The sequence below is a fragment of the Ambystoma mexicanum genome, chromosome 9, assembly GCF_040938575.1.
Source record: "Ambystoma mexicanum isolate Mex_15411 chromosome 9, UKY_AmexF1_1, whole genome shotgun sequence".
In the NCBI taxonomy this organism is placed as follows: Eukaryota; Metazoa; Chordata; class Amphibia; order Caudata; family Ambystomatidae; genus Ambystoma; species Ambystoma mexicanum.
The window spans coordinates 74920353-74947818 of NC_090931.1; the positions used below are offsets into that span (position 1 = coordinate 74920353).

The 27466-nt window shown below is 47.0% G+C and overlaps 1 protein-coding gene and 1 pseudogene across 1 annotated transcript in view; both read left to right on the forward strand.

Annotated features, from left to right (window-relative positions):
* The window catches only part of LOC138487259 (kin of IRRE-like protein 3), a 1139741-nt pseudogene extending 1136502 nt beyond the window's left edge, over nt 1–3239 (forward strand).
* A 9355-nt stretch (nt 3240–12594) lies between these two features.
* Nucleotides 12595–27466, forward strand: part of KIRREL3 (kirre like nephrin family adhesion molecule 3) — a 961667-nt gene continuing 946795 nt past the window's right edge. The window contains exons 1-2 of the mRNA XM_069613887.1: nt 12595–12688; nt 14346–14495. Of these exons, the coding sequence (XP_069469988.1) occupies nt 12595–12688; nt 14346–14495 (244 nt within the window). The remainder of the gene's footprint in view (nt 12689–14345; nt 14496–27466) is intronic.

A 27466-nucleotide genomic window follows, 5' to 3' on the forward strand; every position in this document is an offset into this window, starting at 1 on the left:
TGCTCCCTCAATGTGCACACCTAGTGTGTGATCAGGCCTTCCACTCCTAGGACTTTGCCAGCTATGCTCCCTCAATGTGCACACCTAGTGTGTGATCAGGCCTTCCACTCCTAGGACTTTGCCAGCTATGCCCCCTCAATGTGCACACCTAGTGTGTGATCAGGCCTTCCACTCCTAGGACTTTGCCAGCTATGCTCCCTCAATGTGCACACCTAGTGTGTGATCAGGCCTTCCACTCCTAGGACTTTGCCAGCTATGCTCCCTCAATGTGCACACCTAGTGTGTGATCAGGCCTTCCACTCCTAGGACTTTGCCAGCTATGCTCCCTCAATGTGCACACCTAGTGCGTGATCAGGCCTTCCACTCCTAGGACTTTACCCGCTATGCTCCCTCAATGTGCACACCTAGTGCGTGATCAGGCCTTCCACTCCTAGGACTTTGCCAGCTATGCTCCCTCAATGTGCACACCTAGTGCGTGATCAGGCCTTCCACTCCTAGGACTTTGCCAGCTATGCTCCCTCAATGTGCACACCTAGTGCGTGATCAGGCCTTCCACTCCTAGGACTTTGCCAGCTATGCTCCCTCAATGTGCACACCTAGTGCGTGATCAGGCCTTCCACTCCTAGGACTTTGCCAGCTATGCTCCCTCAATGTGCACACCTAGTGCGTGATCAGGCCTTCCACTCCTAGGACTTTACCCGCTATGCTCCCTCAATGTGCACACCTAGTGCGTGATCAGGCCTTCCACTCCTAGGACTTTGCCAGCTATGCTCCCTCAATGTGCACACCTAGTGCGTGATCAGGCCTTCCACTCCTAGGACTTTACCCGCTATGCTCCCTCAATGTGCACACCTAGTGCGTGATCAGGCCTTCCACTCCTAGGACTTTACCCGCTATGCTCCCTCAATGTGCACACCTAGTGTGTGATCAGGCCTTCCACTCCTAGGACTTTGCCAGCTATGCTCCCTCAATGTGCACACCTAGTGTGTGATCAGGCCTTCCACTCCTAGGACTTTGCCAGCTATGCTCCCTCAATGTGCACACCTAGTGTGTGATCAGGCCTTCCACTCCTAGGACTTTGCCAGCTATGCTCCCTCAATGTGCACACCTAGTGTGTGATCAGGCCTTCCACTCCTAGGACTTTGCCAGCTATGCTCCCTCAATGTGCACACCTAGTGTGTGATCAGGCCTTCCACTCCTAGGACTTTGCCCGCTATGCTCCCTCAATGTGCACACCTAGTGTGTGATCAGGCCTTCCACTCCTAGGACTTTGCCAGCTATGCTCCCTCAATGTGCACACCTAGTGTGTGATCAGGCCTTCCACTCCTAGGACTTTGCCAGCTATGCTCCCTCAATGTGCACACCTAGTGTGTGATCAGGCCTTCCACTCCTAGGACTTTGCCAGCTATGCTCCCTCAATGTGCACACCTAGTGTGTGATCAGGCCTTCCACTCCTAGGACTTTGCCAGCTATGCTCCCTCAATGTGCACACCTAGTGTGTGATCAGGCCTTCCACTCCTAGGACTTTGCCAGCTATGCTCCCTCAATGTGCACTCCTAGTGTGTGATCAGGCCTTCCACTCCTAGGACTTTGCCAGCTATGCTCCCTCAATGTGCACATCTAGTGTGTGATCAGGCCTTCCACTCCTAGGACTTTGCCAGCTATGCTCCCTCAATGTGCACACCTAGTGTGTGATCAGGCCTTCCACTCCTAGGACTTTGCCAGCTATGCTCCCTCAATGTGCACTCCTAGTGTGTGATCAGGCCTTCCACTCCTAGGACTTTGCCAGCTATGCTCCCTCAATGTGCACACCTAGTGTGTGATCAGGCCTTCCACTCCTAGGACTTTGCCAGCTATGCTCCCTCAATGTGCACTCCTAATGTGTGATCAGGCCTTCCACTCCTAGGACTTTGCCAGCTATGCTCCCTCAATGTGCATTCCTAGTGTGTGATCAGGCCTTCCACTCCTAGGACTTTGCCAGCTATGCTCCCTCAATGTGCACACCTAGTGTGTGATCAGGCCTTCCACTCCTAGGACTTTGCCAGCTATGCTCCCTCAATGTGCACACCTAGTGTGTGATCAGGCCTTCCACTCCTAGGACTTTGCCAGCTATGCTCCCTCAATGTGCACTCCTAATGTGTGATCAGGCTTTCCACACCTATGACTTTACCCGCTATGCTCCCTCAATGTGCATTCCTAATGTGTGATCAGGCTTTCCACACCTATGACTTTACCCGCTCCTAATGTGTGATCAGGCTTTCCACACCTATGACTTTACCCGCTATGCTCCCTCAATGTGCATTCCTAATGTGTGATCAGGCTTTCCACACCTATGACTTTACCCGCTATGCTCCCTCAATTGTCATTCCTAGTGTTTGACCAGGTCTTTCATTCAGAGTGCGTGACCTTCTGTGATTCCTCAATGTGCTCCCTAATGTGCGACCAGGTCTTCTATTCAGAAGACTGGACCATCTGTGCTTCTTCCCATGTGCATTCCTAATGTGTGACGGGGCCGTCTTTTGTTTTCTTCTCAGGACAATCATCGTCCTTCGCCCAACAACCTCAGGACCAAGTAGTGGTGGCTGGACAGCCAGTGAGCCTTCTATGCGCCCATCCCCGGCTATCACGGCATAGTGCTATGGATTAAAGATGGACTTGCACTTGGAGTAGGCCGAGAATCTCTCAGGTAAGTGTACTGTGCGTGCCATTTAACTCTTAGCCAAAAAGGTCAATGTTTCAATGCACTGCAAAAGCAAACTGGTTCCCGATCTCTTGTTGTATTTGGAATCTCTGGGCCCACTATTGAAGGTGCATCTAAACCAGGGGTCAACGACCTTTGCTCTTTGGTTGTTTGGACTCAGCTTCTATCACACCAAGCCAGCAGAGCCAATCGCCAGCGATCATGCGATTCAAGTAATGTTGCCCCGCTGACGAAGAAGAACCACAGGCAAATGTCAACAATTATGAATATGTTGACCACCACTAGGTGGAACCTGCAGAATGGACAAGAAGCCAGGCTTAAAAACGAGGTTCAGTGTTGTGCAGTAAGGGGCTCAGACAGGCAAACCTTAAGTATGTCCAGTGTATATAAATTCAAACATATAGTATATTTTTTCTGTTTCACTTGGGTGGCATGGCCTTTGTCACGCGACCTCTACAGTACGCACCTATCATGTTTTATTTCGTGAAAAACAATGCTTTCCTTAGAGCTTCCACAAATCAACGTGGATGTTGAATGAGAAAAGTTCTTTACCTCTGTTTAGAATGTGAACATCTGATTTGGGAGTCATTTGCAGTGAGCGAAGTGAAACAGGAAACTTAAAAGCCAGGTGAAACGCTTTTATGCCTTTAATTTGCATGCAATTTCATTTTCATTCCTTTCCAATGAAAAAGAGCGCTGCAAAGGAGTGTTTGCATCTCCGCCATGTTTTCCTGCTCCATTCTGGAAGAGTACAGCATTTTACACCTGTAATGGGGGTTTCATGGTGGACCCCCTGCATGCAATTAAAAAAAAAAATTACCTTATTATTGCATAATCTTTATATGTATTGGTTAAAAAAATTCAACATATTCAAAATTTCAAAACTCAATTGAACCTTTCTATTACAAACACATAAATACATTTCATACCAATTACAATACACTATGAATCAAATAAATTAAAATCCTCTCAGAATTCATAGAGCTAAAATCTCATAAAACCTTATAAAACCCTATAAAAATCTAGAAAATCACATTCCCTTTAATGCTTTATCTCTTTCATTTACATTATCATGCATTATTAACAAAAGTTTCAAACATCTTAAGAAACCTACAGACCCAAATTACCTTATTTAAGTCCTTGAGGTTAATTTTTCAAACTGCTAGATCTTAACTGTACAGAGTAAAAGAAATCAGTAAACTCTTTACGCTTTGTTTTGCGACCCCAGGAGGCGAAAGTGGGGGCACGGAACAATAATTCATGCTGGTGGAAAAGTTTTAGATTCCATGGAATCCACCTCACTTTACCACCTGGTAAAAGCAACAGGTCCATAGGAATTCATTGTAAATACCGCCGGCAAAGACACATTTGAATGTGGCATTTACACTTTTTCCAAGCTGGATTGTAAATGTTAAGAGTAGAAATGTTTTCACCCCACCCCATTTTTCAAACTTTTTTTTTAACTCTTTACGTTTGTACTCGTTTTTGGAAATTATAAAAATAGCACAGGGGACCCTTTCAAGGAAAGTGAAAACAGACACAGCCCCTCCAGTGCAATTTAGGTGTGATTTAAAATGACCCCTTGCCATCAGCATAAATGTTGGGTGGTCCCATTTGTTAAAGTAGGAAATAAAGAGAGTATCCAGTGAAAATGTTGATAGCAAAAAGTAAAAATTGCAGCTGAAAAGTAGCCAAAAATGTAGTGCTGCTGATGTTGGGGTGTGGTAAATTATTAGGGCAATTTAGTGTCAGGCTAACTGTTAGGTTATGGAAAGGCTAGGGCTAATGGAATAATGGTTGGGCATGTTATGAGGATTCGTACCGCGCACCGCTGCCATTTGCATAGTCTCCAGGTGCTCACGTGCTATATGTTAAAGAAAGGGAAAGGGAGGCTGGAGAGGGCTGGTGATGTTGGTGTAGGATAGGGGTTAGGATAAACCTAGTGCTTAGAGCAAAGTAAGCATCAGGGTAAGTGGGAGAGGTGCAGCTGGGGTAAGGCTAAGGTTAGGATTAGAGGATGGGTTTGGGTTAAGGCACAGGTTATTCATTTGTGGCTAGCTGGTGATGGGGTTGGAGTTAAGTTCACTGTTCCTTTTTCATTGATTTTGTATTGAGTAACATGCAAATGAAATGCTTTTGCACGCTGAAAGGTTAGTGTTCTGTAAGAGTTCCGGTTAGAAGCAAGGGGAATATTTAGGACCAGATTTAAGGTGATTGTGGAGGTTTCATTAAAAGTTTGGGTCATTATTTGGGTTACACCCTTGTATTTTTGTGTATTTAAATTTGGGGACCTTATTACTGGCAACATTTTCACACTTTGCATTCAGTGTATTGAATGACTATATTTTTGAAAACGACTTTTTGCTGGGGACATTTTCACACGACTACATTTTCCTGTGGACATTTTCACATGGAACCATAAAGTGTATACAGAGGATTACAGGGTCAGCAAAGAGGCCTAAGATTGTCTGGGTTTGATGAATCAGCCACTCATCAATGTCATTGGGGAAAATGGGCTGGTGCATTACCAGAGGAGCCAACAATGCAGTCCATGCTACAGGTGCAGGGGGACTGACCTTCATGATTTGGCACTGAAAGAAGCTCTCTTTTAGCATGCTGTGTCTTCTCATGGTAAAGTGAAATGGATGCTGGGAGGTTAATGGTCATTGGGACCAGTAGTGCACAATTCTCAAGATTCCTGTGCAAAAGTAAGCAATCGGAAGCGGCTGTAACTTTTGGGTTCAGTGCAGCTTGACGTTTCTGTTTTCGTCTTCGTTCAGACCTGTGGGTCCTGTTCTCTAGCCTGCCTCATGCTGTCGGTCAGAGATTTAGCCATAATGACGGGAGCTGCAGCATTATGGTGCTGGTCAACGATTTTCGTGCCGTATTTGGTGTGCCTGGTTCCCGAGGAGTCTGCGTGCCATCGACCCAGTGGGAGGTCTGTGATCCGGACAACAGCTACACGATCTGTTATGGAACGGTGTCTTTGGGTATTCGCTTCTGTAAATTACAGAGTGCTACCCACCATCTAACTCACTTGGTTAAGGGTGTATGCTGCCTCCAGGGCAATATGCCTGCAACGAGAAGAAACGTTGTGTGCAAAAAGCCTCTTCCCCTACTGATTAATAACCCTGTTTTGACTTCCCCAAAGCATGGCCCTGAAGTTACAGCCACCATTGTTGTGGCTGGTTCTCTGGTTTTTGACAGGAACCACATTTCTGAGGTCCTGGAGTTGAGTTCACGCAAAAAGCATAGACTACGTATTGGGAGAATTGATATGTCTCCTGATAGAAGTGTTATTTTTGATATACACAATGGTAGCAAAGAGGGGGCTTGCCAAATGAATGACTTAGTAGATGTTGGGGTCTCAAATTCTGAAAATGTTGTAACAGATGAAAGCGATATAATGGTCTTTTCCACTACTTTACTGCTTCCCTGAGGTGTGGTAGGGGTTATCAGGTGTAGTAGGGGGTTATCAGGTGTAGTAGGGGGTTATCAGGTGTAGTAGGGATTATCGGGTGTAGTAGGGGTTATCAGGTGTAGTAGGGGTTATCAGGTGTAGTAGGGGGTTATCAGGTGTAGTAGGGGTTATCCGGTGTGGTAGGGGTTATCAGGTGTAGTAGGGGTTATCAGGTGTAGTAGGGGTTTTCAGGTGTAGTAGGGGTTATCAGGTGTAGTAGGGGTTATCAGGTGTGGTAGGGGGTTATCAGGTGTAGTAGGGATTATCAGGTGTAGTAGGGGTTTTCAGGTGTAGTAGGGCTTTTCAGGTGTGGTAGGGGTTATCAGGTGTAGTAGGGGTTTTCAGGTGTGGTAGGGGTTTTCAGGTGTAGTAGGGGTTATCAGGTGTAGTAGGGGTTATCAGGTGTGGTAGGGGGTTATCAGGTGTAGTAGGGATTATCAGGTGTAGTAGGGGTTTTCAGGTGTAGTAGGGCTTTTCAGGTGTGGTAGGGGTTATCAGGTGTAGTAGGGGTTTTCAGGTGTGGTAGGGGTTATCAGGTGTGGTAGGGGTAATCAGGTGTAGTAGGGGTTATCAGGTATAGTAGGGGTTTTCAGGTGTAGTAGGGGTTATCCGGTGTAGTAGGGGTTATCCGGTGTAGTAGGGGTTATCAGTTGTAGTAGGGGTTTTCAGGTGTAGTAGGGGTTTTCAGGTGTAGTAGGGATTATCGGGTGTAGTAGGGGTTATCGGGTGTAGTAGGGGTTATTGGGTGTGGTAGGGGTTATCAGGTGTGGTAGAGGTTATCAGGTGTAGTAGGGGTTTTCAGGTGTAGTAGGGATTATCGGGTGTAGTAGGGGTTATCAAGTGTAGTAGGGGTTATCAGGTGTGGTAGGGGTTATCAGGTGTGATAGGGGTTATCAGGTGTAGTAGGGGTTTCCAGGTGTAGTAGGGATTATCGGGTGTAGTAGGGGTTATCAAGTGTAGTAGGGATTATCAGGTGTAGTAGGGGTTATCAGGTGTAGTAGGGGTTAAGGCTTATTCTGAAGCACTAGCATCCTCTACTGTACAGCTCCAGTCTGACTCAGACGATAGCTCTCTGCCCTAATTCTCTCCTGAACAATGGACACAAGTAAAAGCAAACATTTCAGATGTTTGTATGTGGGCCGACTCCTTCGATAAATGTGTGGCAACACATCGTCTGGTTAACTTTCGCAAATCCTGTCAAACAGCAGACCCACTAAATTCCCCAGGGGATCTTCAATACTTGTGTAAGGTGGTTTGCATTGCCAGACGATTCTGACCAATTTTCACAAACTCTGCCGAAAACCTCTGATGGATTGAGCCTGGAAACTACATCTGATCCTATGGCTATGCCATCTTCCTTATCTTCAGAACCAAGTGAGCGATAACTGTTGCCTAATATTCCACCCTCTGCTGCCGCAAGTAAAGCTAAACTAGTCCCTGCACGGTTGCACAGATCTGTGAAAGCCTGAATACTACCAACTATTTCTAGAAGTTTGCGAATAAGAAAATCTTTAATGCCGGTGCTTGTGGAGAAGACCACAAGAGATTTTGTTATGGAACTTCATTGCTACTAACATCGAGAAACCATGTGGAAAGAGCCGAGAGAGGCTTTACTCAGCTAAAGTATTAGCATGGCGGCGCCAAAGAACTGGGTCAGGAGTGGTTAGAAGCTTAGATGTGAAGATCTTACGCAGGCTTGAGATTGATGACTGGTGTGCCCAAGAGAACAGGGACTGTGTGCTGGTAGGATGTGGGACTAGCTATCTGCCATATTTCCTTATTATCTCTAATTTTTTGCCCAAAGTCTCCTCAAATGCGTTTTTCTTTGAGTTCCCCAGATGGGTGTTTCTATAAGTAGATTGAAGCGTTCTTTTGAAATACATTTTTGGTGTTGTAGATAATTCTAAAGCAAATTGTCCCCCTCGTTGATGACAGAAACGCGGAGCATACATAGAGTGATTACATACAGGACAACTCACATCAAACTTGTTACTCCAACGAGGGGGACGATTTGCTTTAGAATTATCTACAACACCAAAAATGTATTTCAAAAGAACGTTTCAATCTACTGACTTGACTACTTATAGAAAAACACATCTGGGGAACTCAAAGAAAAACTCAGTTTCCTTGAGAAACACTTTTAAGTCAAAACACGTGTTGGCTGTTTCTGCTTACCTAATACCAGACAATAAACTGGAATACCAATCGATTGAAGACTTTGAGATACTTTATATCTGGACAATTAACGCTAATTGTACTGGTCAAGCGCGGAGCGGGAGTGGTGTCTCAACTTTGACATTCTCTAAAGACCCTGCACATGTCCTTGGTTGAGGGTGTTTCCTCGTGCTATGCCTTCAGGTAAAGGGGAGGGTCGAGTCGGTTCAGGTTGTGTTGTAGAGTTGTACAAGGTATTTAAAATGTGGGCACTGGTATAAGCAATGGTTGTGACTGGGTGAGTGGAATCTTAGGGCAGAACTACTCGGCGGTGTCCATCCATTGACACTTGGAGAAATGCTTGCCTCTAAGCTCCAGTGGAAGTTCCTGCTTTGAACCATATGCAGAGGTGGAGTAATCTATAGGGAAATCTGGGAATTGCCTAAAAATCCCAATCATGTCCAAGGAGGGGTGGACTGGCCTACAGGTAACTCTAGAGATTTCCCAGTAGGCCTCTGCACCCTGTCCAGCGGTGGACGGGCCACAGGGAACTCTAGAGATTTCCCAGTAGGCCTCTACACCCTGGTCAGGGGTGGACTGGCCTCAGGGAATTCTAGTGATTTCTCAGTAGGACTCTGCACCCTGGCCTGGCCTCAGAGATCTCTAGAGATTTCCCAGTAGGCCTCTGCACCTTGTGGAGGAGTGGACTGGCCTCAGGAAACTCTAGAGATTTACCAGTAGGCCTCTGCACCCTGGTCAGGGGTGGACTGGCCTCAGGAAACTCTAGAGATTTCCCAGTATGCCTCTGCACCCTGTCCTGGGGTGCACTGGCCTCAGGGAACTCTAGAGATTTTCCAGTAGGCCTCTGCACCATGGAAAGGGGTGGACTGGCCTCAGGAAACTCTAGAGATTTCCCAATAGGCCTCTGCACCCTGGCCAGGGGTGGACTGGCCTCAGGAAACTCTAGAGAGTTCTCAGTAGGCCTCTGCACCCTGGTCTAGGGTGGACTGGCCTCAGGCCTCTGCACCCTGGCCTGGGGTGGTCTGGCTCAGGGAACTTTAAAGATTTCCCAGTTTTTATTTTTTTTATTTTTATTTGTTCTTGATTCCATTATATCATAACAGAACCTTTACAAAAAACATAGTCTCATATAGACATTACAATATATACATACCAACAAAGGGATTTCCCAGTAGGCCTCTGCACCTTGGACCTCTTTTGTTTCCCAGTCCATGCTTGTCTCCAAGTATGGGGCTGCTACGGCGGGTCAAGCTTTACGGCAGGCTTTCCTAAACAGGCTCCGACCGCCCTACTGGGCTTCCCTTTCGAGGCACCTGTTTTGCAGGACGCGTCTTCACCTCCAAATAGGTCTGAATCAGCCCCTGGTCACATGACCTCAGTAGGCCTGACTTACCACTAGTGCTGCGCAAAACGTTTGCCTGTGAAACTGAATTGGTGTCATCAGCCTAAAACTCCACTTTGCCGGTGAACCGTCTTTCTCCAAATTCGACCGCTTCAGGCCAAATTGAAATGTGCCCATTTTTTGTTCCAGGAACATGCATTTTGGGATAATTAGAAGGCCAAACGTTTTTTGCGGCCCCAGAATACCCAAACAAAAACCACACAATTCAAGTTATTAAAAAAATCGTTACAAAATTGTCCATTTCGCTCCTTGTGCTTTACTGGATTTAACTCAAAGTTCGCCAATACTTCCACACAGGAAAACGCCGCCATTTTGCGCATCACTACTCACAACATCAGAAGCAGGATGTGGGAGGGTGCCCCTGCCATGCTTAGCCCCTTCCCAGTCTCTCAACAGGATTACAAATGCCTCCGCAGCACCTGCTCCGGCCTTGCAGCCAATTAGCTGCACAGCAGCGGCACACACCTTGCGTGGATCCGCGCTGGTGCAGGGGAGCTGGACCCGGTGTCGCGCACACGCCGCGTCCCGAAATAACCGGCTGCGTGGCCATGTGACACAGCGAATTAATCACTAGCTTCCCCATAGACGGTGCAGAAGAGCCACCTGCCCCACTGAGCCCCAAGTTCTCATCCCCCACCCTCTCACAGGCCCATTGGTCCACACATCACACAAATCCCGCGCCTGCGCACTGACGCCTCGCAGCTGCTTGCTGGGCAGAATCCATCAGCAGCCCGGAAGTCGGCTTCATGAGGAGTGCTGAGGTGTGCATGCTTGTGAAGGAAGAGGAGGACTTTGGGGATGCGTGCTTATCAACCTGGGCTTTGGCCAGTACTCAGGCTCTAGCTGAGTACATATTTTCAGGAAAGCGGTGGGTTTGTAGAATCATGTACACAATTCTTTGTTGTTGGAAAGTAAGATATGTTTGTTTTCTCAATCGTTCACTACGTCCTTTCTTTATAACGTCGGCCATGGGGGATAAGCTTTCTGCATTTCTGCCATTATTAAGACTATCTCTTTTAATATCTTAATTTCAATAGAATTAAATATATATGTAGTCGGTCCGATAGAGCGCTCGAGTAGAGCGCTGACTTTGACATCTGTGCGGAGACTGCTGACGCAGGCTTGAAAGCTGGCAGGGCCAAACTCAGCCTTTCATCCTTCTGAGGCCGATAAATGAGCACCACACACCGTGGGTAATAATAAGCAGCGCTCAGATGCCTGAGGCTTCGTAGCGCTATATAAATGCTAGATTATTATTATATGACACTTAGACTCAAGGACTGAAAGGCTTCCTCCCAGAATGCCTAGCGAGAGGCAACTTCTGGAAGTACGCTTGATTAATGGAATAGGCCTTTCTCCTCGTTAGCGGACCTCTCTAAGAGAAAGAGGGAAGGCCAGGGTATGTGTCCTCTGATATGTTTTTGCTGGTGCGAACACAAGGCGGGTGGAGTGCTTTTGGGGTCTATGTTTGCTTAGCTTGTAAAAAGCGCTCAGAGCAGGGACGTCATTTGGGGCTATGTGATGCCAATTTCTATTTTGTCAAGGGGGGGAAAGGTTGTGTTTTATTGCTTTCTATGATGTCACTTCAGGGTGGGGTCAAATGACATCACTTCTTGTGAAGTCATTAGAGGTCAAGGGTCATGTGATGTCACTTCCGCTACCCCAGGCATTTCATGAAATTACATTTAGCGGGGTCCTAGGCCCCAGAAAGCCTTGTGGATGATGCAGAGGGTCTTGAACTTGATCCTCACAGCAACCACTTAATTCCCTTAAATTCCATTACCAACAGCATTCGCCATTATAGACAGTTTATTCCTGACTCGGCCACTCCTGGCTCAGGCTTGGCAGGCACAGAATTACCATTTGTGAGTCTGACCAGCGGTACCAAGTGTAGAATTGCCCAGGTAAATAGGCCATCAAACTGCAAGGATCTCGCAAGCACACTTTTAAGCACCTCAGGCATCCAACATTACATTGTGTACTAACTTGCAATTCTCAAAATCTGCTGTGGAAACACATTCCAATTATGGCAACACTTTATGGCATATCTGCCTTCTCCCTTTGCAGAGCCAATACCCACCTTGCAGGACTGCCATGCACAGATAATATCACGCAACATGTGCCCCCGCTGTATTCCTCCCTCTGTGTGTTTTCAGTATCGATTTACAATTTCCCAATCCTCTCTTCTTCCCCTCGCTCATTTTGTTTCTTGCAGCACACTAAGTTCTAGATACTCCTGCTGTGGACACAGTGGGCCACACTAGGGGCAATACTAGGCTCTCTGATACTTCTATTGTGGTGATTTGGTGCAGTATAAAAGCATATTAATATTACATCTCTTAAGAGATAGATGTACAGACGGACGGATAGATGTATGGTTGGATGGGCGGATGGATGAGTGGTGGCCAGGTAAGTTGATATGTGGCTGGGAGGGATGTGTTGGATGGATGGACGGACGGACGGATGGGCAAATGGATGACTAGTGGGCAGGTAAGTTTGTGTGTGGCTGAGAGAGGTGTATGGATGGATGGATGGATAAATGGATGGATAAATGGATGGATGGGTAGATGGGTGGATGGATGGATGTATGGATAGATGGATGAATGGATGGATGGACGGATAACCAGTGGCCAGGTAAGGAGGTGTGTGACTGGCAGGGATGTATTGGATGGGAGGATGGATGGATGGATGGATGGGTGGGTGGATGGATGGATGGTCAGTAGGTGTGTGGTGGGGATAAGTGGTATTAGGTGGGAATGTGGGTGGATGGATATATGTCTGGGTAAGTAGGTGTGTGATTGGGAGGGGGGCTATTGGATGGAACATGTGACACACTGATTGATGTATTGATGTGCCATGGGGAGCAGCAAAACTCCACATTTCAAGAGAGAACAGGCGAAGAAAAGTGGACAGTTAAAGCACAGGACGCACAGGCTTATAGAGGCACCAGGTTAGAGTGCTGTATCCAGAACCGGGAGTTTATTCCTGCCCCCTGAAATGTACCCCAGACTCCATAAAATCAATCCTATAACTGAACTACTTGGATGCTAAACGATGGAGTACAGCTGGAACTCATAATCAGTCAATAGGTGTTAATCCATAATTGGTAGCGTGCAGGTCTTGGACTTGCGGAGCAGAGCATAATGGAGACTGTGACTTCTTCTGCATGCTACCAGGGTAGGGTACCCCGAGAGATCCTAGATGGGTGCACTGCTTTCAGAAATGAAAGGCATCCCCCATAACAACACAGGACTAATAATACTTCAGCTGCACCGAGTCCAGGATAAGGTGAGCTATGCGGGGGAGGTGTTTGCCCGGCATGCGTAGGGCCGGGCTCTAAGTGTGGAACAGGATTGTTCTTTATAAAGGTACCTGGTATAGCGGGGTGCAGCCCAGGATAAAGTGAGCTACACAGGGAGACGCTTGATCCTGCATGCATAGTGCCGGGCTCTAAATGTGTCTATTGGTAGGTACCTGGTATAGTGGGGTGAAGCCCAGGATACAATGAGCTACACGTGGAGGCGCTTGATCCTGCATGCATAGTGCCGGGCTCTAAATGTGGAACAGAATTGTTCTTTATGAAGGTTCCTGGTATAGCGGGAGAAGCCCAGGATAAAGTGAGCTATGCAGGGAGGCACTTGATCCTGCATGCATAGTGTCGGGCTCTAAATGTGTCTATTCGAAGGTACCTGGTATAGCGGGGTGAAGCCCAAGATAAAGTGAGCTATCCAGGGAGGCACTTGATCCTGCATGCATAGTGTCGGGCTCTAAATGTGTCTATTCTAAGGTACCTGGTATAGCGGGGTGAAGCCCAGGATAAAGTGAGCTATGCAGGGAGGCGCTTGATTCTGTGTGCATAGTGCCGGGCTCTAAATGTTGAACAGGATTGTTCTTTATGAAGGTAACTGGTATAGCGGGGTGAAGTCCAGGATAAAGTGAGCTATGCTGGAAAGGCGCTTGATCCTGCATGCATAGTGCCGGGCTCTAAATGTGAAACAGGATTGTTCTGTTCGAAGGTACCTGGTATAGCGGGGTGAAGCCCAGGATAAAGTGAGCTATGCGGGAGAGGCGCTTGATCCTGCATGTATTATGCCGAGCTCTAAATGTGGAACAGGTTTTTCTTTTCGAAGGCTGGTCCTTCTGATCATGCCTTTCAAATTATGGAAATTCTTTGTTTATTTATTTACATTTTTGTATAGCTCGGAACTTAATATATGCTTCAGAAAGGAGGATTCGTGAGTAAAGATAGGTCGGTAAACCTGGGGGAATAATGGCACCGAGGGAACAGCACTCCTTCTTCCACACTTCTTGACAATTCATGGACATTTATTGCAATCAAGGTTTTATTTAAAGCACCATCAAGTGTTAAAAAATATTTTAAAAAGTAATTATTTAAATAGAAATTGATATTTGTACATTTACTATGCAATATGTATTTGTAGACCATAGCTTTTTTTTTAGGTAGAAGATGAAATGCGGGCACCATGGTCAGCATAAGGAAACCACATTGCATAGGGCTTTACCAGCGACCCATGTGTTCCCTCGGTGCGCCTCTGCACCTCTTGCCTTGGACTTGCGTGTCCCTGACTCTGTCCTTCGCCCCTTAGGGTATCCACGCTACTCCGTCATCGGGGACCACCTCTCCGGGGAGCACCATTTGAAGATCCAGCGGGCGGAGCTCCAGGATGACGCTGTGTACGAGTGCCAGGCCATTCAGGCCGCCATCCGGTCGCGGCCCGCACGGCTCACGGTCCTGGGTAAGGCCCTTCACAGGGTGCTTGTACTTTCTGCTTGTGCAATGATCTCACTTGCAGGTGTTTGACAAATTGGATATTGATTAACATCTCTGTGACTAAACCTTCTGGATAAATCCATACATTTACCAGGATAATGCATGGGAAGATGAAACTCTGTGTGGGCTAGATTTATCTTTGTGCTTAGGATGGGTTAAATATCTGGACAGAGGAAGTCAGTTCTCGTCATTTTTACTGGCGGGGACTTATCGCGTGCTATTGACTAACCTCCTCTGCCACTAAGACATTGTTTTAGAATTCCCTTTCCATTCTGTGTGCATTTGTGTGATAAGAGAATCTGACAGCATTCTTAGTGCTGTGGGATGTCTGGTTCTCATGTTAGAAATTGAGGGCTATAACGGAGTTTCTTCAGATGTGGGATGTCTGGTTATCATGTTAGAAATTGAGGGCTATAATGGAGTTCCTTCAGATGTGGGATGTCTGGTTATCATGTTAGAAATTGAGGGCTATGCCCGAGTTTCTTCAGATGTGGGATGTCTGGTTATCATGTTAGAAATTGAGGGCTATAACGGAGTTTCTTCAGATGTGGGATGTCTGGTTATCATGTTAGAAATTGAGGGCTATAACAGAGTTTCTTCAGATGTGGGATGTCTGGTTATCATGTTAGAAATTGAGGGCTATGCCCGAGTTTCTTCAGATGTGGGATGTCTGGTTATCATTTTAGAAATTGAGGGCTATAACGGAGTTTCTTCAGATGTGGGATGTCTGGTTATCATGTTAGAAATTGAGGGCTATAACGGAGTTCCTTCAGATGTGGGATGTCTGGTTATCATGTTAGAAATCGAGGGCTATAACGGAGTTTCTTCAGATGTGGATTGTCTGGTTATCATGTTAGAAATTGAGAGCTATAACCGAGTTTCTTCAGATGTGGGATGTCTGGTTATCATGTTAGAAATCGAGGGCTATAACAGAGTTTCTTCAGATGTGGGATGTCTGGTTATCATGTTAGAAATTGAGGGCTATAACGGAGTTTCTTCAGATGTGGGATGTCTGGTTATCATGTTAGAAATCGAGGGCTATAACAGAGTTTCTTCAGATGTGGGATGTCTGGTTATCATGTTAGAAATTGAGGGCTATAACGGAGTTTCTTCAGATGTGGGATGTCTGGTTATCATGTTAGAAATCGAGGGCTATAACAGAGTTTCTTCAGATGTGGGATGTCTGGTTATCATGTTAGAAATTGAGGGCTATAACGGAGTTTCTTCAGATGTGGGATGTCTGGTTATCATGTTAGAAATTGAGGGCTATAATGGAGTTCCTGAGATGTGGGATGTCTGGTTATCATGTTAGAAATTGAGGGCTATGCCCGAGTTTCTTCAGATGTGGGATGTCTGGTTATCATGTTAGAAATTGAGGGCAATAACAGAGTTTCTTCAGATGTGGGATGTCTGGTTATCATGTTAGAAATTGAGGGCTATAACAGAGTTTCTTCAGATGTGGGATGTCTGGTTATCATGTTAGAAATTGAGGGCTATGCCCGAGTTTCTTCAGATGTGGGATGTCTGGTTATCATTTTAGAAATTGAGGGCTATAACGGAGTTTCTTCAGATGTGGGATGTCTGGTTATCATGTTAGAAATTGAGGGCTATAACGGAGTTCCTTCAGATGTGGGATGTCTGGTTATCATGTTAGAAATCGAGGGCTATAACGGAGTTTCTTCAGATGTGGATTGTCTGGTTATCATGTTAGAAATTGAGAGCTATAACCGAGTTTCTTCAGATGTGGGATGTCTGGTTATCATGTTAGAAATCGAGGGCTATAACAGAGTTTCTTCAGATGTGGGATGTCTGGTTATCATGTTAGAAATTGAGGGCTATAACGGAGTTTCTTCAGATGTGGGATGTCTGGTTATCATGTTAGAAATCGAGGGCTATAACAGAGTTTCTTCAGATGTGGGATGTCTGGTTATCATGTTAGAAATCGAGGGCTATAACAGAGTTTCTTCAGATGTGGGATGTCTGGTTATCATGTTAGAAATTGAGGGCTATAACGGAGCGTCTTCAGCTGTGTGTTGTCAGAGAGGTGTTCACACGTGTGGACATTGACTGACATCAGCGTGTTATAGAGCAGGAGCAAGACGGTTCCACCAGTAGAATTCATGAGGTAAGGTTGAAAGGAGGTGATCCCACAGAAAGACACTTTTTTCCAGTGATCGGATGTGGCATCCGGAGCGATTTACTTTCTCGTCTTAGAGGAAAGTGTGACTCTGGGATTCATCGGATGATGTTAGGGTGTTGTTTGATGGGGTGCCTAGTGGGTAGAGTTAGTAAATGACTCCATGTCATGGGGCACACCCTGCTCCGCACCAGGCTCTGCTTTTACCTTTGTTTTACTTCAGTCCATGTTAGCCAGTTGAAGTGACTCAATACTACAACTCCCAGCAGGCAATGGTGTAGAAGTGTAGCACAGTGCTGTGACACGGAGGAGGGCTAGAGGAACACTAATGCTAAAATTACAGACAGTGGCGAGGCAGAGCGTGGTGCTGCTGGCTAGGATACTGAACGGGCAGTCCAGCGACACCCAGTGGCCAGTGAGAGTAGCACATTCTCCAGATACAGTACAGATTGCAGTAATGTAGTACTGGCACTCTCAGTTGGGGTACAACATCTATTAACTAGCGTAATAGACACTGAGGAAGCAGTGACACCTTGCTGTTGTATAGAAGTAGGGCATTGTGTAAGGCACAGGGAGCAGGTAGACCAATATCAACACAGCAGTGACTCCTGTTGGCTAACCAAGGTATTGCATAAAGTAGTGCACCAGCGCCACCCAGTGTATAGCCAGAGTACAGCATTAACAGGTATTTTGGATGGCTGATTTGAGATTCCCCTCTCTTGCCACAGGTGTCAGAGTCATGGCTCTGTCTTTTCTATAATAAATACTGGGATTTTTATTTTAAAAGAGTACGGACATCTGCGCTCATTTATATGAGTGCAAGGCCCCGAAGCGCAGAGCGTTTCCCAATGAGATTGTGCCATTATATCACGCTTCTGTGAATCAGGCTCTACGTCTGTCCTGCAAAACGCCGCCATACAATGGTCCTAGATCATTTGGGCTGCCGAGAGGGAGAAGGTGCCGGGCTGGTGCTGCTGGCACGCCTTTTGACATTCAGTGAAATTAAGAGGCACAGATGTGCAGTAGTAGCGAAAGATATGGGTGCTCCAGTGGGCCATAATTCTTGGGCGGAGAAAGCAATGCTTTTTCCCCAGAGTGCTGATAGTGTCATAAATACTAAGGGATGGTGTGTGCGGATTGGAATCTGGACAGCTTTCGATGAATGTACCTTTCCTCCCGCAGTAACCTCTCCTTGAAATGTAGGGGGCAGGAGATAAGTCTCACCCCGCTCAGCTGGTGAGGACAGAGCCATTTATACAACCGGTTACCGAGCTTGTCAAAACACCCCAGCCCGCCGCCCTCTCCTGACAAGTCCCCTATCTCCACCGCCACTTCTAGGTCAAAGCCATTACGCGCCACTACGTCTTTCTCCTCTTAAAGGGACAGGCGCGTTACCACGTGATCAGGAGCGGCGTACGCTGTTGCAGTTGAGCCCTTTCTGACCGACCGCCCATGCCACCTGACATTGAAAGACTTACCTACGAGGCTAAGGACATTAGGAATAGTTCTGGAAACCTCACTTTCCACAACAGTTTTAGTATATCTGTATCATTTACTTCTGGGCTTCTGCAGTAGTGCTCATGGTACTTCAAGGAACTTTCTCAAAGTGTAGAAAAGGACATGGAGAGTTCAGTTTTGTTTGTACATGTCTTGGGACACACAGATACTAGTGATGCCAAGACCAAAGGGAAAGCCCCGCAGTGCCACCGCAGTGCCAGCCTATCCTTGGCAAACGCCTGGCTATAATGTGCGTATAAATGACATGCATTCAAAGACCTGAAGCTAACATTCAAAAGAATGGTTTATAAATAATCCAGCTGTCATAAAATGAAGGCTTTCTTCAATGAGGAGACAGTCTAAAGGGTGTCCAATGCATTTCAGACTCCAACAAGTCCTTCACCTCAGACCATAACCATCCCCTCTTAATCCTTCCAACTGACCAATGGTCAGTGGTCAAAGTGTACACAAAGAAGTAGTGGAACTATGGTCCCTGCTGGCCTGACCCCGCTCCCCACAAACCCCATCTCCACACCCCTTGCCATGCGCAATCCAAACCCCCAAACAAACACACCTGCTATTTAAGGGAATGTTCAGTGCAGTGCACTGGAGTGAAAGTTCAACTTCTTCCTACACTTTTTTTTTAAAAATGAAACCATTCGGGATGGTTTCTTTTTAAAATAAAAGTATTGGAACAGGAAAACATAAACAAACAAGTGGAGGGGCACCGCTCCCAACCGCTCCCGCCCACTTCAACCACTGCCAGTGGAAGAACAATCTTCCATTTCTGTCCGTGTGAATGAGAGCAGGGAATCCAGCGGGCCTTCGTGGTCTAGAGCGGCAGCCCACAGCATCTCCACCCCCGAGCCGACAGTGGTGTAGCACCACTGTCGGTGGGAGGATTAAGAGGCGATGTTATGGTGCCCGCTGAACGACTTGACGTAATCCACAATGCATTGGACACCCTTTAGATTGTCTCCTCATTAAAGAAAACCTTTTTTTTAATGACAACTTAATTATTTATTAAAACATTTCTTTGAATGTTTGCATCAGGTTTTTGAATTTGTCTAACTTATATGAACATTACAGCAAGGCGTTTGCCAAGGATAGGGTGGCAGGGTGGGGCATTGCCCTTTGGTACTGGCACACACTATTATATTAATCCACTGTATACGACGGTGGTTGCCAGCCGGCCCAAATACTAATCTCTACTTTAAGTGGTGGACTTGAACGTTTTTGGTGGTCCCCGCCTCTTTAGATTTCGTTGGCACACACCGATACACGTACACAGGGTTGCAGACCAGCCAGTCAGACACTGTTCACATATTGCATAGAATTGGCCTTTTCTGCTGCATTGCCTTTTGCTGGGGGCACTGGGACATTGGTGAGGTGCAGGGGGCTTTCTTCAGAATTCAGACCGTTCCTTCTCAACTGAAGACTTCGGAGAAGGAATGCATTTAGGGTCGAGAATGGAGGCGCACTTTCATTGGGTCAGTGTATGGAAAATGGTCCCCTGGGGGGCACTGTGATGGTGGCCCCCCGAGGCAGTATGTGGGGAGTTTTAAAGGGTTGAGCCTCTTGATAACTTTAGTGAACTTGTGGCTTGATAGAATGTTTCAATGGCTGTGCAGGTAAGATTTATTTTTTATTTTTTACCCCATGCGTTTTATGTGTACTAAGCACATACCTTAACATTGGTCTGTGAGTATTTTCTGAAAATACAGAAAAAAGGTAGCAGGATCCCCCCTCTAGAAGAACATGGCATGATAAACTGTTCTGTGTTTTATTTCCCACGTTGAGGGTCTGCAGCCATCGCTTTTTTCTCGCTGTACTTTTCACAAAGGAGGAATACCCATTTGCACATCAGTCTTTGTCCCGCCCACAAGGGCAGTCCAGCACCAGAATGCCAGGCAAATATCCTTTGAACAAGAGTACCAACAGTAACCCGAGGCACGTGTTTCAGCCTTGTTGGGCCTCATCAGTGAGGTGGAGCTGTGTCTCTCTGAGCACAGTGAGCAAGGGGTTCACGGCTGGGTTCCCCCAGTTAACTTAGAGTGACCAACTTCAAGTTCCTTACAAAAATGTTTAAAAAAGGTAACGGGCGTCCCTCTCTAGAAACACTTAGAGAGTTTACACTTGCAGCTCACCCTGATCAGAGACTTTAGCATCAACTGTGTTCATGGGCTGAGGCACCACCATCGCCTTTCATTCGAAAGTGACTTAGTGCCTCTGCGTCTGATCAGAGACTTCACAATCATCTGTTTCCTCGTCAGAGACTTCACGATTCCCTCGACCTCTGGTCAAAGACTTCCAAATCGATTCCCGTTCTTATCAGAGACTTTTCAAATGCTTCTTTCCCTGATCAGAGGCATCACAATCACCTCCCATTCTGTCAAAGACGGCCTCTCGTCCTGATTAGGGCTTTCAGAGTCTGCTACTACCCTAATCAAAGACCTTCTTGTCCTCTTAGGAGACGGCACATTCGCCTCTCATCATTATCTTCAAAATCACCTCTCTTTTTGACCAGAGACTTCAGAAACGATTTGCGCCCCGATCAGAGATTTCACAACCTGCACTCATGCGTCATGAGGAACGATGACTTCACATGCTGCTGGCGTCAGCATGAGGAACTTCACTATCATCCCTCATTCTGAAAAGAGGCTTCAGAATCGCCTCACGTCTTGGTCAGAGGTTCTGGAATGGAGTCTACTCCTATCAATTTTACAGATGGAGACGTTGTGGCTCTCAAATTTTGTATCATCCCTCTCGATGATATCCGATTGCACCCAGTATTGAGTGCGTCCAGTGACGACTAATTGGATGTGTGTGCCATTCCCCTGATCTCGTCATTTAGAAGTTCCTGCCACCATACATCCTGTTTCAAATATAGCGCTGTGAGGTGTTAGAAGCCCAGCGGAACTCTTTTAACATAGGGGAAATAAAACACGCATAATGACCAACCTCCCTGGTTTCTGCGATATCTTTGAGTCCTACTCTTGACTGGCACACGCAAGGCAGCCTTGCCATTGGATGCTTTCTCCATTGGCTCTGCCATCTCCGCTAGCTTAGAGGGAGCACGAGGCTGGCCTGCAGGCGTTCCAGGTTTCTATCAAAGCCCCCCCCCTTATTTGCCAGGTTACTGGGCTCTTGGAAATTAAGCTCAATGTATTCCTGGAAGGGAGCAGAAGAGCTGCTTACTTCCCTTTCTCATTATCTAGGGCAGAGCTGGGGCGAGCTGCCCTTAGCAGCCCTGTTACCACCCGGCGTGTGCAAACCCCTTCTTAAAAGCACCCCCTCCCTCACCAGAAGAACTGAAATCTTCATGAGCAATGACACAGTGGACACAGGAAGACTCACTACAGCTTCAGTGAGTGCCACAGAGCACACATTGAGTATGCAAGCGAGGCTGTGATTCCCCACCTGCACAGCTCTGCCCGCGGACAGTTTGAATCACTTACCATAATATGAAATATGGACCTAATGTAGGGGAACACACGCCCTGCAGACCTGCATCCTGCCATACATACGTGTTGGCCTACAGTCAGCGCCCGGGACTCCTGCAAAACGTAGACTGTCAAGTGGCTCCCTTCTGGGTTCCCATTTCCATAAGTAGGTGTGCTGCTCAGAGACAGGCAGGGTTTGATAGCTTTAGAGGTACACAGCAGTGTGCTTGGAAAGCATGCAACGGGGGCTATCAGTGTGGAAGCACAGCTGAGTGAGTAAGCAGCCATGGGCGTAATTTTAAGGGGGGGCAGGGGTGTTTGTCACCCCCAACTTTCCTGGCACACCATTTTGTCCCCATTCATTTGGCTGGGGCACCTTTCCATTAGATGTCATCCCCCTGCCCCAACAAAGTTACTCCACTGTAAGCAGCATTCTGCCCGGATCACATGTATGTGTTTCAAGCACGCAGAAATACTGGCCAGAAGCTTTGATGCTATCACACCCATTGGAAGGCTCCCTGAGATCCAGAAATACTGTCCAGAAGCTGTGAGACTAAGCCCCCCAGGGACCCAGAAATACTGGCAGAAGCTTTGACGCTTTCACCCCCACTGGAAGGTCCCCAGGGACCCAGAAATAGTGAACAGAAGCTCTGATGCTATCACACCCATTGGAAGGGCCCCTGAGATCCAGAAATAGTGGACAGAAGCATTGGCGCATCACACCCTTTGGAAGGTCCCCTGGCACCCGGAAATAGTAGACAGAAGCTTTGATGTAAGCTCCCCAGAGACCCAGAAATACTGCCCAGAAGCTTTGACGCTATCACACCTATTGGAAGGTCCAATGGCACCCGGAAATAGTGGACAGAAGCGTTGACGCTAGGCACCCCAGGGACCCAGAAATACTGGCCAGAAGTATTGACGCTATCACACTCATAGGCAGGTCCCCTGAGATCCAGAAATACCGGCCAGAAGCTTTGACACTAGGCTCCCCAGAGACCCAGAAATACTCGGCAAAAGCTTTGGCGCTATCACCCCCACTGGAAGGGCCCCAGAGATCCAGAAATGGTGGACAGAAGTATTGACGCTATCACACCCATTGGAAGGCTCCCTGAGATCCAGAAATACTGGCAAAAGCTTTGACGCTAGGCTCCCAGGGACCCAGAAATACTGGGCAGAGGCTTTGACGCTACCGCACCCTTTGGAAGGTACCCTAAGAACCAGAAATACTGGCCAGAAGCTTTGACGCTAGGCACCCCAGGGACCCAGGAATACTGGCCAGAAGTATTGACGCTATCACACCCATTGACAGGTCCCCTGAGATCCAGAATTACTGGCCAGAAGCTTTGATGCTAGGCTCCCCAGGGGCCCAGAAATACTGGGCAGAAGCTTTGACGCTATCACACCCATTGGAAGGGCCCCTGAGATCCAGAAATACTGACCAGAAGTTTTGACACTAGGCTCCCCAGAGACCCAGAAATACTGGCCAGATGTTTTGACATTAGGCTTCCCAGGGACCAAGAAATACTGGGCAGAAACTTTGAAGCTATCACACCCATAGTAAGGTCCCCTGAGATCCAGAAATACTGGCCAGAGGCTTTGACGCTACCGCACCCTTTGGAAGGTCCCCTGAGAACCAGAAATACTGGCCAGAAGCTTTGACGCTAGGCACCCCAGGGACCCAGAAATACTGGGCAGAAGCTTTGATGCTATCACACCCATCGGAAGGTCCCCTGAGGTCCAGAAATACTGGCAAAAGCTTTCACGCTATCAAACCGATTGGAAGGTCCCCTGGGACCGAGAAATACTGGCCAGAAGCTTTGACGCTAGGCACCCCAGGGACCCAGAAATACTGGCCAGAAGTATTGACGCTATCTCACCCATTGGCAAGTCTCCTGAGATCCAGAAATACTGGCCATAAGCTTTGATGCTAGGCTCCCCACGGACCCAGAAATACTGGGCAGAAGCTTTGATGCTATCACACCCATCGGAAGGTCCCCTGAGGTCCAGAAATACTGGCAAAAGCTTTCACGCTATCAAACCGATTGGAAGGTCCCCTGGGACCGAGAAATACTGGCCAGAAGCTTTGACGCTAGGCACCCCAGGGACCCAGAAATACTGGCCAGAAGTATTGACGCTATCTCACCCATTGGCAAGTCTCCTGAGATCCAGAAATACTGGCCATAAGCTTTGATGCTAGGCTCCCCAGGGACCCAGAAATATTGGGCAGAAGCTTTGATACTATCACACCCATCGGAAGGTCCCCTGAGGTCCAGAAATACTGGCAGAAGCTTTGACGCTTTCACACCGATTGGAAGGTCCCCTTGCATCCAGAAATACTGGCATAAGCTTTGACACTAGGCTCCCCAGGGAATCAAAAAAACTAGTCAGAAGCCTTGACACTATCACACCCATTGGAAGATCCCCAGGGACCTAGAAATACTAGGCACAAGCTTTGACGCTATCACACCCATTGGAAGATCCCCAGTAATACTGGCAGAAGGTTTGACGCTATTACACCCATTGGAAGGTCCCCTCGGACCAAGAAACACTAGCCAAAGCTTTGACACTAGGCTCCCCTGGGACCCAGAAATGCTAGGCACAAGCTTTGACGCTATCACACCCATTGGAAGGCTCCCTCGGACCCGGAAATAGTGGCCAGAAACACTGAAGCTATAACACCCAGGCTCCTGGCAAGGTATCTTCCATCACTTTTCAGCCCATATGTGCCACTTCAGGAAGAGTAAGAAACAGGAGCAAACCACTTCCATGCCCTCTGCAAAAGAGGTGCCCGGCTCCACGAGCGAAGCTACCTCTACGGGATGGGACCACATGCAGCACTGATGTGTCTCCACATTGCTTGCTGGCCAGCAGAACCAGCACAGCAAAACATTAGGCAACACTGAACCTGCAAAGCAACAGTTTAACACATAGGTTTAGATAAAACCACTCTTGGTACCGAGATCCAGACGGAGGAGGAAAGTACAGGAAAGTACTGGAAGTCTCTATGATTTGCCCAACCAACCGTCTCCTTACGGGGGGCTGGTCCCCAAAAGTCTTGATGGTAACTCCGCGTTCCCGCCTGCAGCTGCCTTAATTGGACTTCACCACAGCATCTTTTTCTGTCCCGTGGGACCTCGTTTTCTTTTCCTTCTCAGCATGGTCAGCACTCTTTTGACAGTCAGCAGTCACGGAAGTGCCATTACAGTCCACGAGACTGTCTCTAGGAGTGTCCGGCACTCCAGTAGGATGGCTGGGTAGGGCCCAAAGGTGGCATGAAGCTAGGCTGGAAGTGACAGTGATGTGCCCTAGACTGGTTCCCACGTTGCCTGCTTCCTGGGTGGTTTATAGTCATAAAGTCGAATTCAATAAAGTCGAAAGACATAAAGTCGAAAAAAAGAATGTCGAAAAAAAAATTTGAATGTCTTTTTTACTACATTTTTTTATTCGAAACGGGGGTTCCCCTCCAACCCCCCTTTTTTTTGACCCCTCTTTTTTACTCGCGGAACCCAAAATACACATAAATAAAAAAATAAAACATTCTATTTTTTTTTCGACATTTTGTTTTCGACATTTTTGTAATTCGACTTTATTAATTCGACTTTATGACTGCCCACCTTTCTGGGCCCAGGGCTGGGCCGATGGTGCGACGCCCGTAGACAGGGACACGATGAGCTGTTTAGAAATAACGTGCTCACGCGAGGGCTTACTGCAAAAACATGCTTGCATTTTTGCAAATGGTTCTGGTAAAATTATTTTGGTTGTTTTATTTCGTGTTCTGAGACGTGTATTCAATGGCTCTGTGTTTGATCTTGGAATGATGAAAGGTTGAGCTGAATACTATCCTCTGAATATTTCCATGAATGTGATGTTTGCTGGGATTCCGCAGCTGCCACATTATCCAGAGGCATTCTCCCGCCGCCTCAGGGTCCGGCACTGCTGCCTCAGGGTCCGGCACTGCTGCCTCAGGGTCCGGCACTGCTGTATGCTGCCTCAGGGTCCACCACTGCTGTATGCCGCCTCAGGGTCCGGCACTGCTGTATGCCGCCTCAGGGTCTGGCACTGCTGTATGCTGCCTCAGGGTCCACCACTGCTGTATGCTGCCTCAGGGTCCGGCACTGCTGTATGCCGCCTCAGGGTCCGGCACTGCTGTATGCCGCCTCAGGGTCTGGCACTGCTGTATTTTGAAACTGGAAGCCGGACATTCTAGGGACATTCTAGGGAGACCAGAAATAGCCTAGGATGCAAAAGAGAGACCCCAAATGTACTTTCAGGCAAGCATTTATACAATGGAGTGGCAAGAGCCTAACTAGACCTCTCTAGGCCTGTGGAGGGACTCAACATCTCTTTTCTCTAGTTATCTCAGGAAAAATCACATGCCATCAGCAGATATGTTTAATGAAGGATTGCTTCTGTTATTTTTAATTAGAGCTTATCCTGAGAACGCCTGATTTCAGAGCGCTGTAAGACAGTCAGAAGTGTTTAATTGCATATCAATGAGCAAACCCTTTTTTCGGATCCATTGAGCACTACAGAGAATAAAGGAAATTGATGCAGCACTGGCAAATACATCAGAAATAAATGCATTCGAAGAGGATAAAAAGATTCCACTCATTGCACCGGCAGAGCGTGATGAAATGGTGTCTAAGTGGAACCATTGTCTATAACTGTCAGGGATTAAAAGGGAAGGCAGTGCAGTAAAGTGTCATTTGAAGAATAGTGATAAACACATATCCTCATTCATCCAGAATGTATCCTCACTCATCTAGCACAAATACTCATTCATCTAGCACAGAACCCTCATTTGTCTATCACTTATCTTCATTCATCTTGCATTTATCCCCATTCATCTGGCGCATACCTCATTCATCTAGCACTTATCCCCATTCATCTAGCACTCATCCTCATTCATCTAGCACATTTCCTCATTCATATGGCACTTATCTTTATTCAGCTAGCACCTATCCTCATTCATGTAGCACTTATCCTCATTCATCTAGCACTTATCCTCATTCATCTAACAGATAGAATGGTGATAGAACAGAGGGTTCTCAATCTCGACCTGTTATACTGTGAAACCGATTGTAGCATGAAAACTAGGCCTCGCTCCAACTATACAGGAATCCCAAATTTAGATTTTAGTCTCTTTCTCAGCCAATTACATCGTGAAACCTCCAGCCAAATAACTTCCAAGCCTATGGTACGTAGGCACACCAGTAGTGTGGACACAGGCCAGCGGCACGGCCATGCAAGCATGCACCGTATAATGCGGCTATGGCTAAACACATCCGGTCTAGCAACACACATACTGAAACACGTAACTTACCTCAGCACCTCTGCCACCAGCATACAGCCACTACCATCCGAAAGGAACTCTGTATAGCTGTCCATACATCGACTCTCTATACAATAGTAATCTATCGCAGTCCATCAACAGCGACCACCCCGTGCATGGCCTCTCTTTGCACTGCTTAGTCGATCCTAGCCAGCCCCCAAATTCCTAGCCCCTCAAAATGCACACACGCATCTCCTAAACTAAACCTCCTACAATTTTGTCACCACATTGACTACAGTCACCGAGGGAGTTCCTAGAAGAAAAGTGCATTGAGGCCACACAAGTGGGAAAAGAGCGCTATATAAATAACCAAATACAAAACAATACAAATATCTTTTTTCTTCTCTCACATACCCAAATTCATCTAGCACTTACCGTCATTCATCTAGCACATAGCCTCATTCATCTGCCACTTATCCTAATTCATATGAAACATATCCTAATTTATGTAGCCCATATTCCCATTCATCTGGCACTTCTGGTCATTCATCTGGCACTTTTGCTCATTCATCTGGCACTTATGTCCA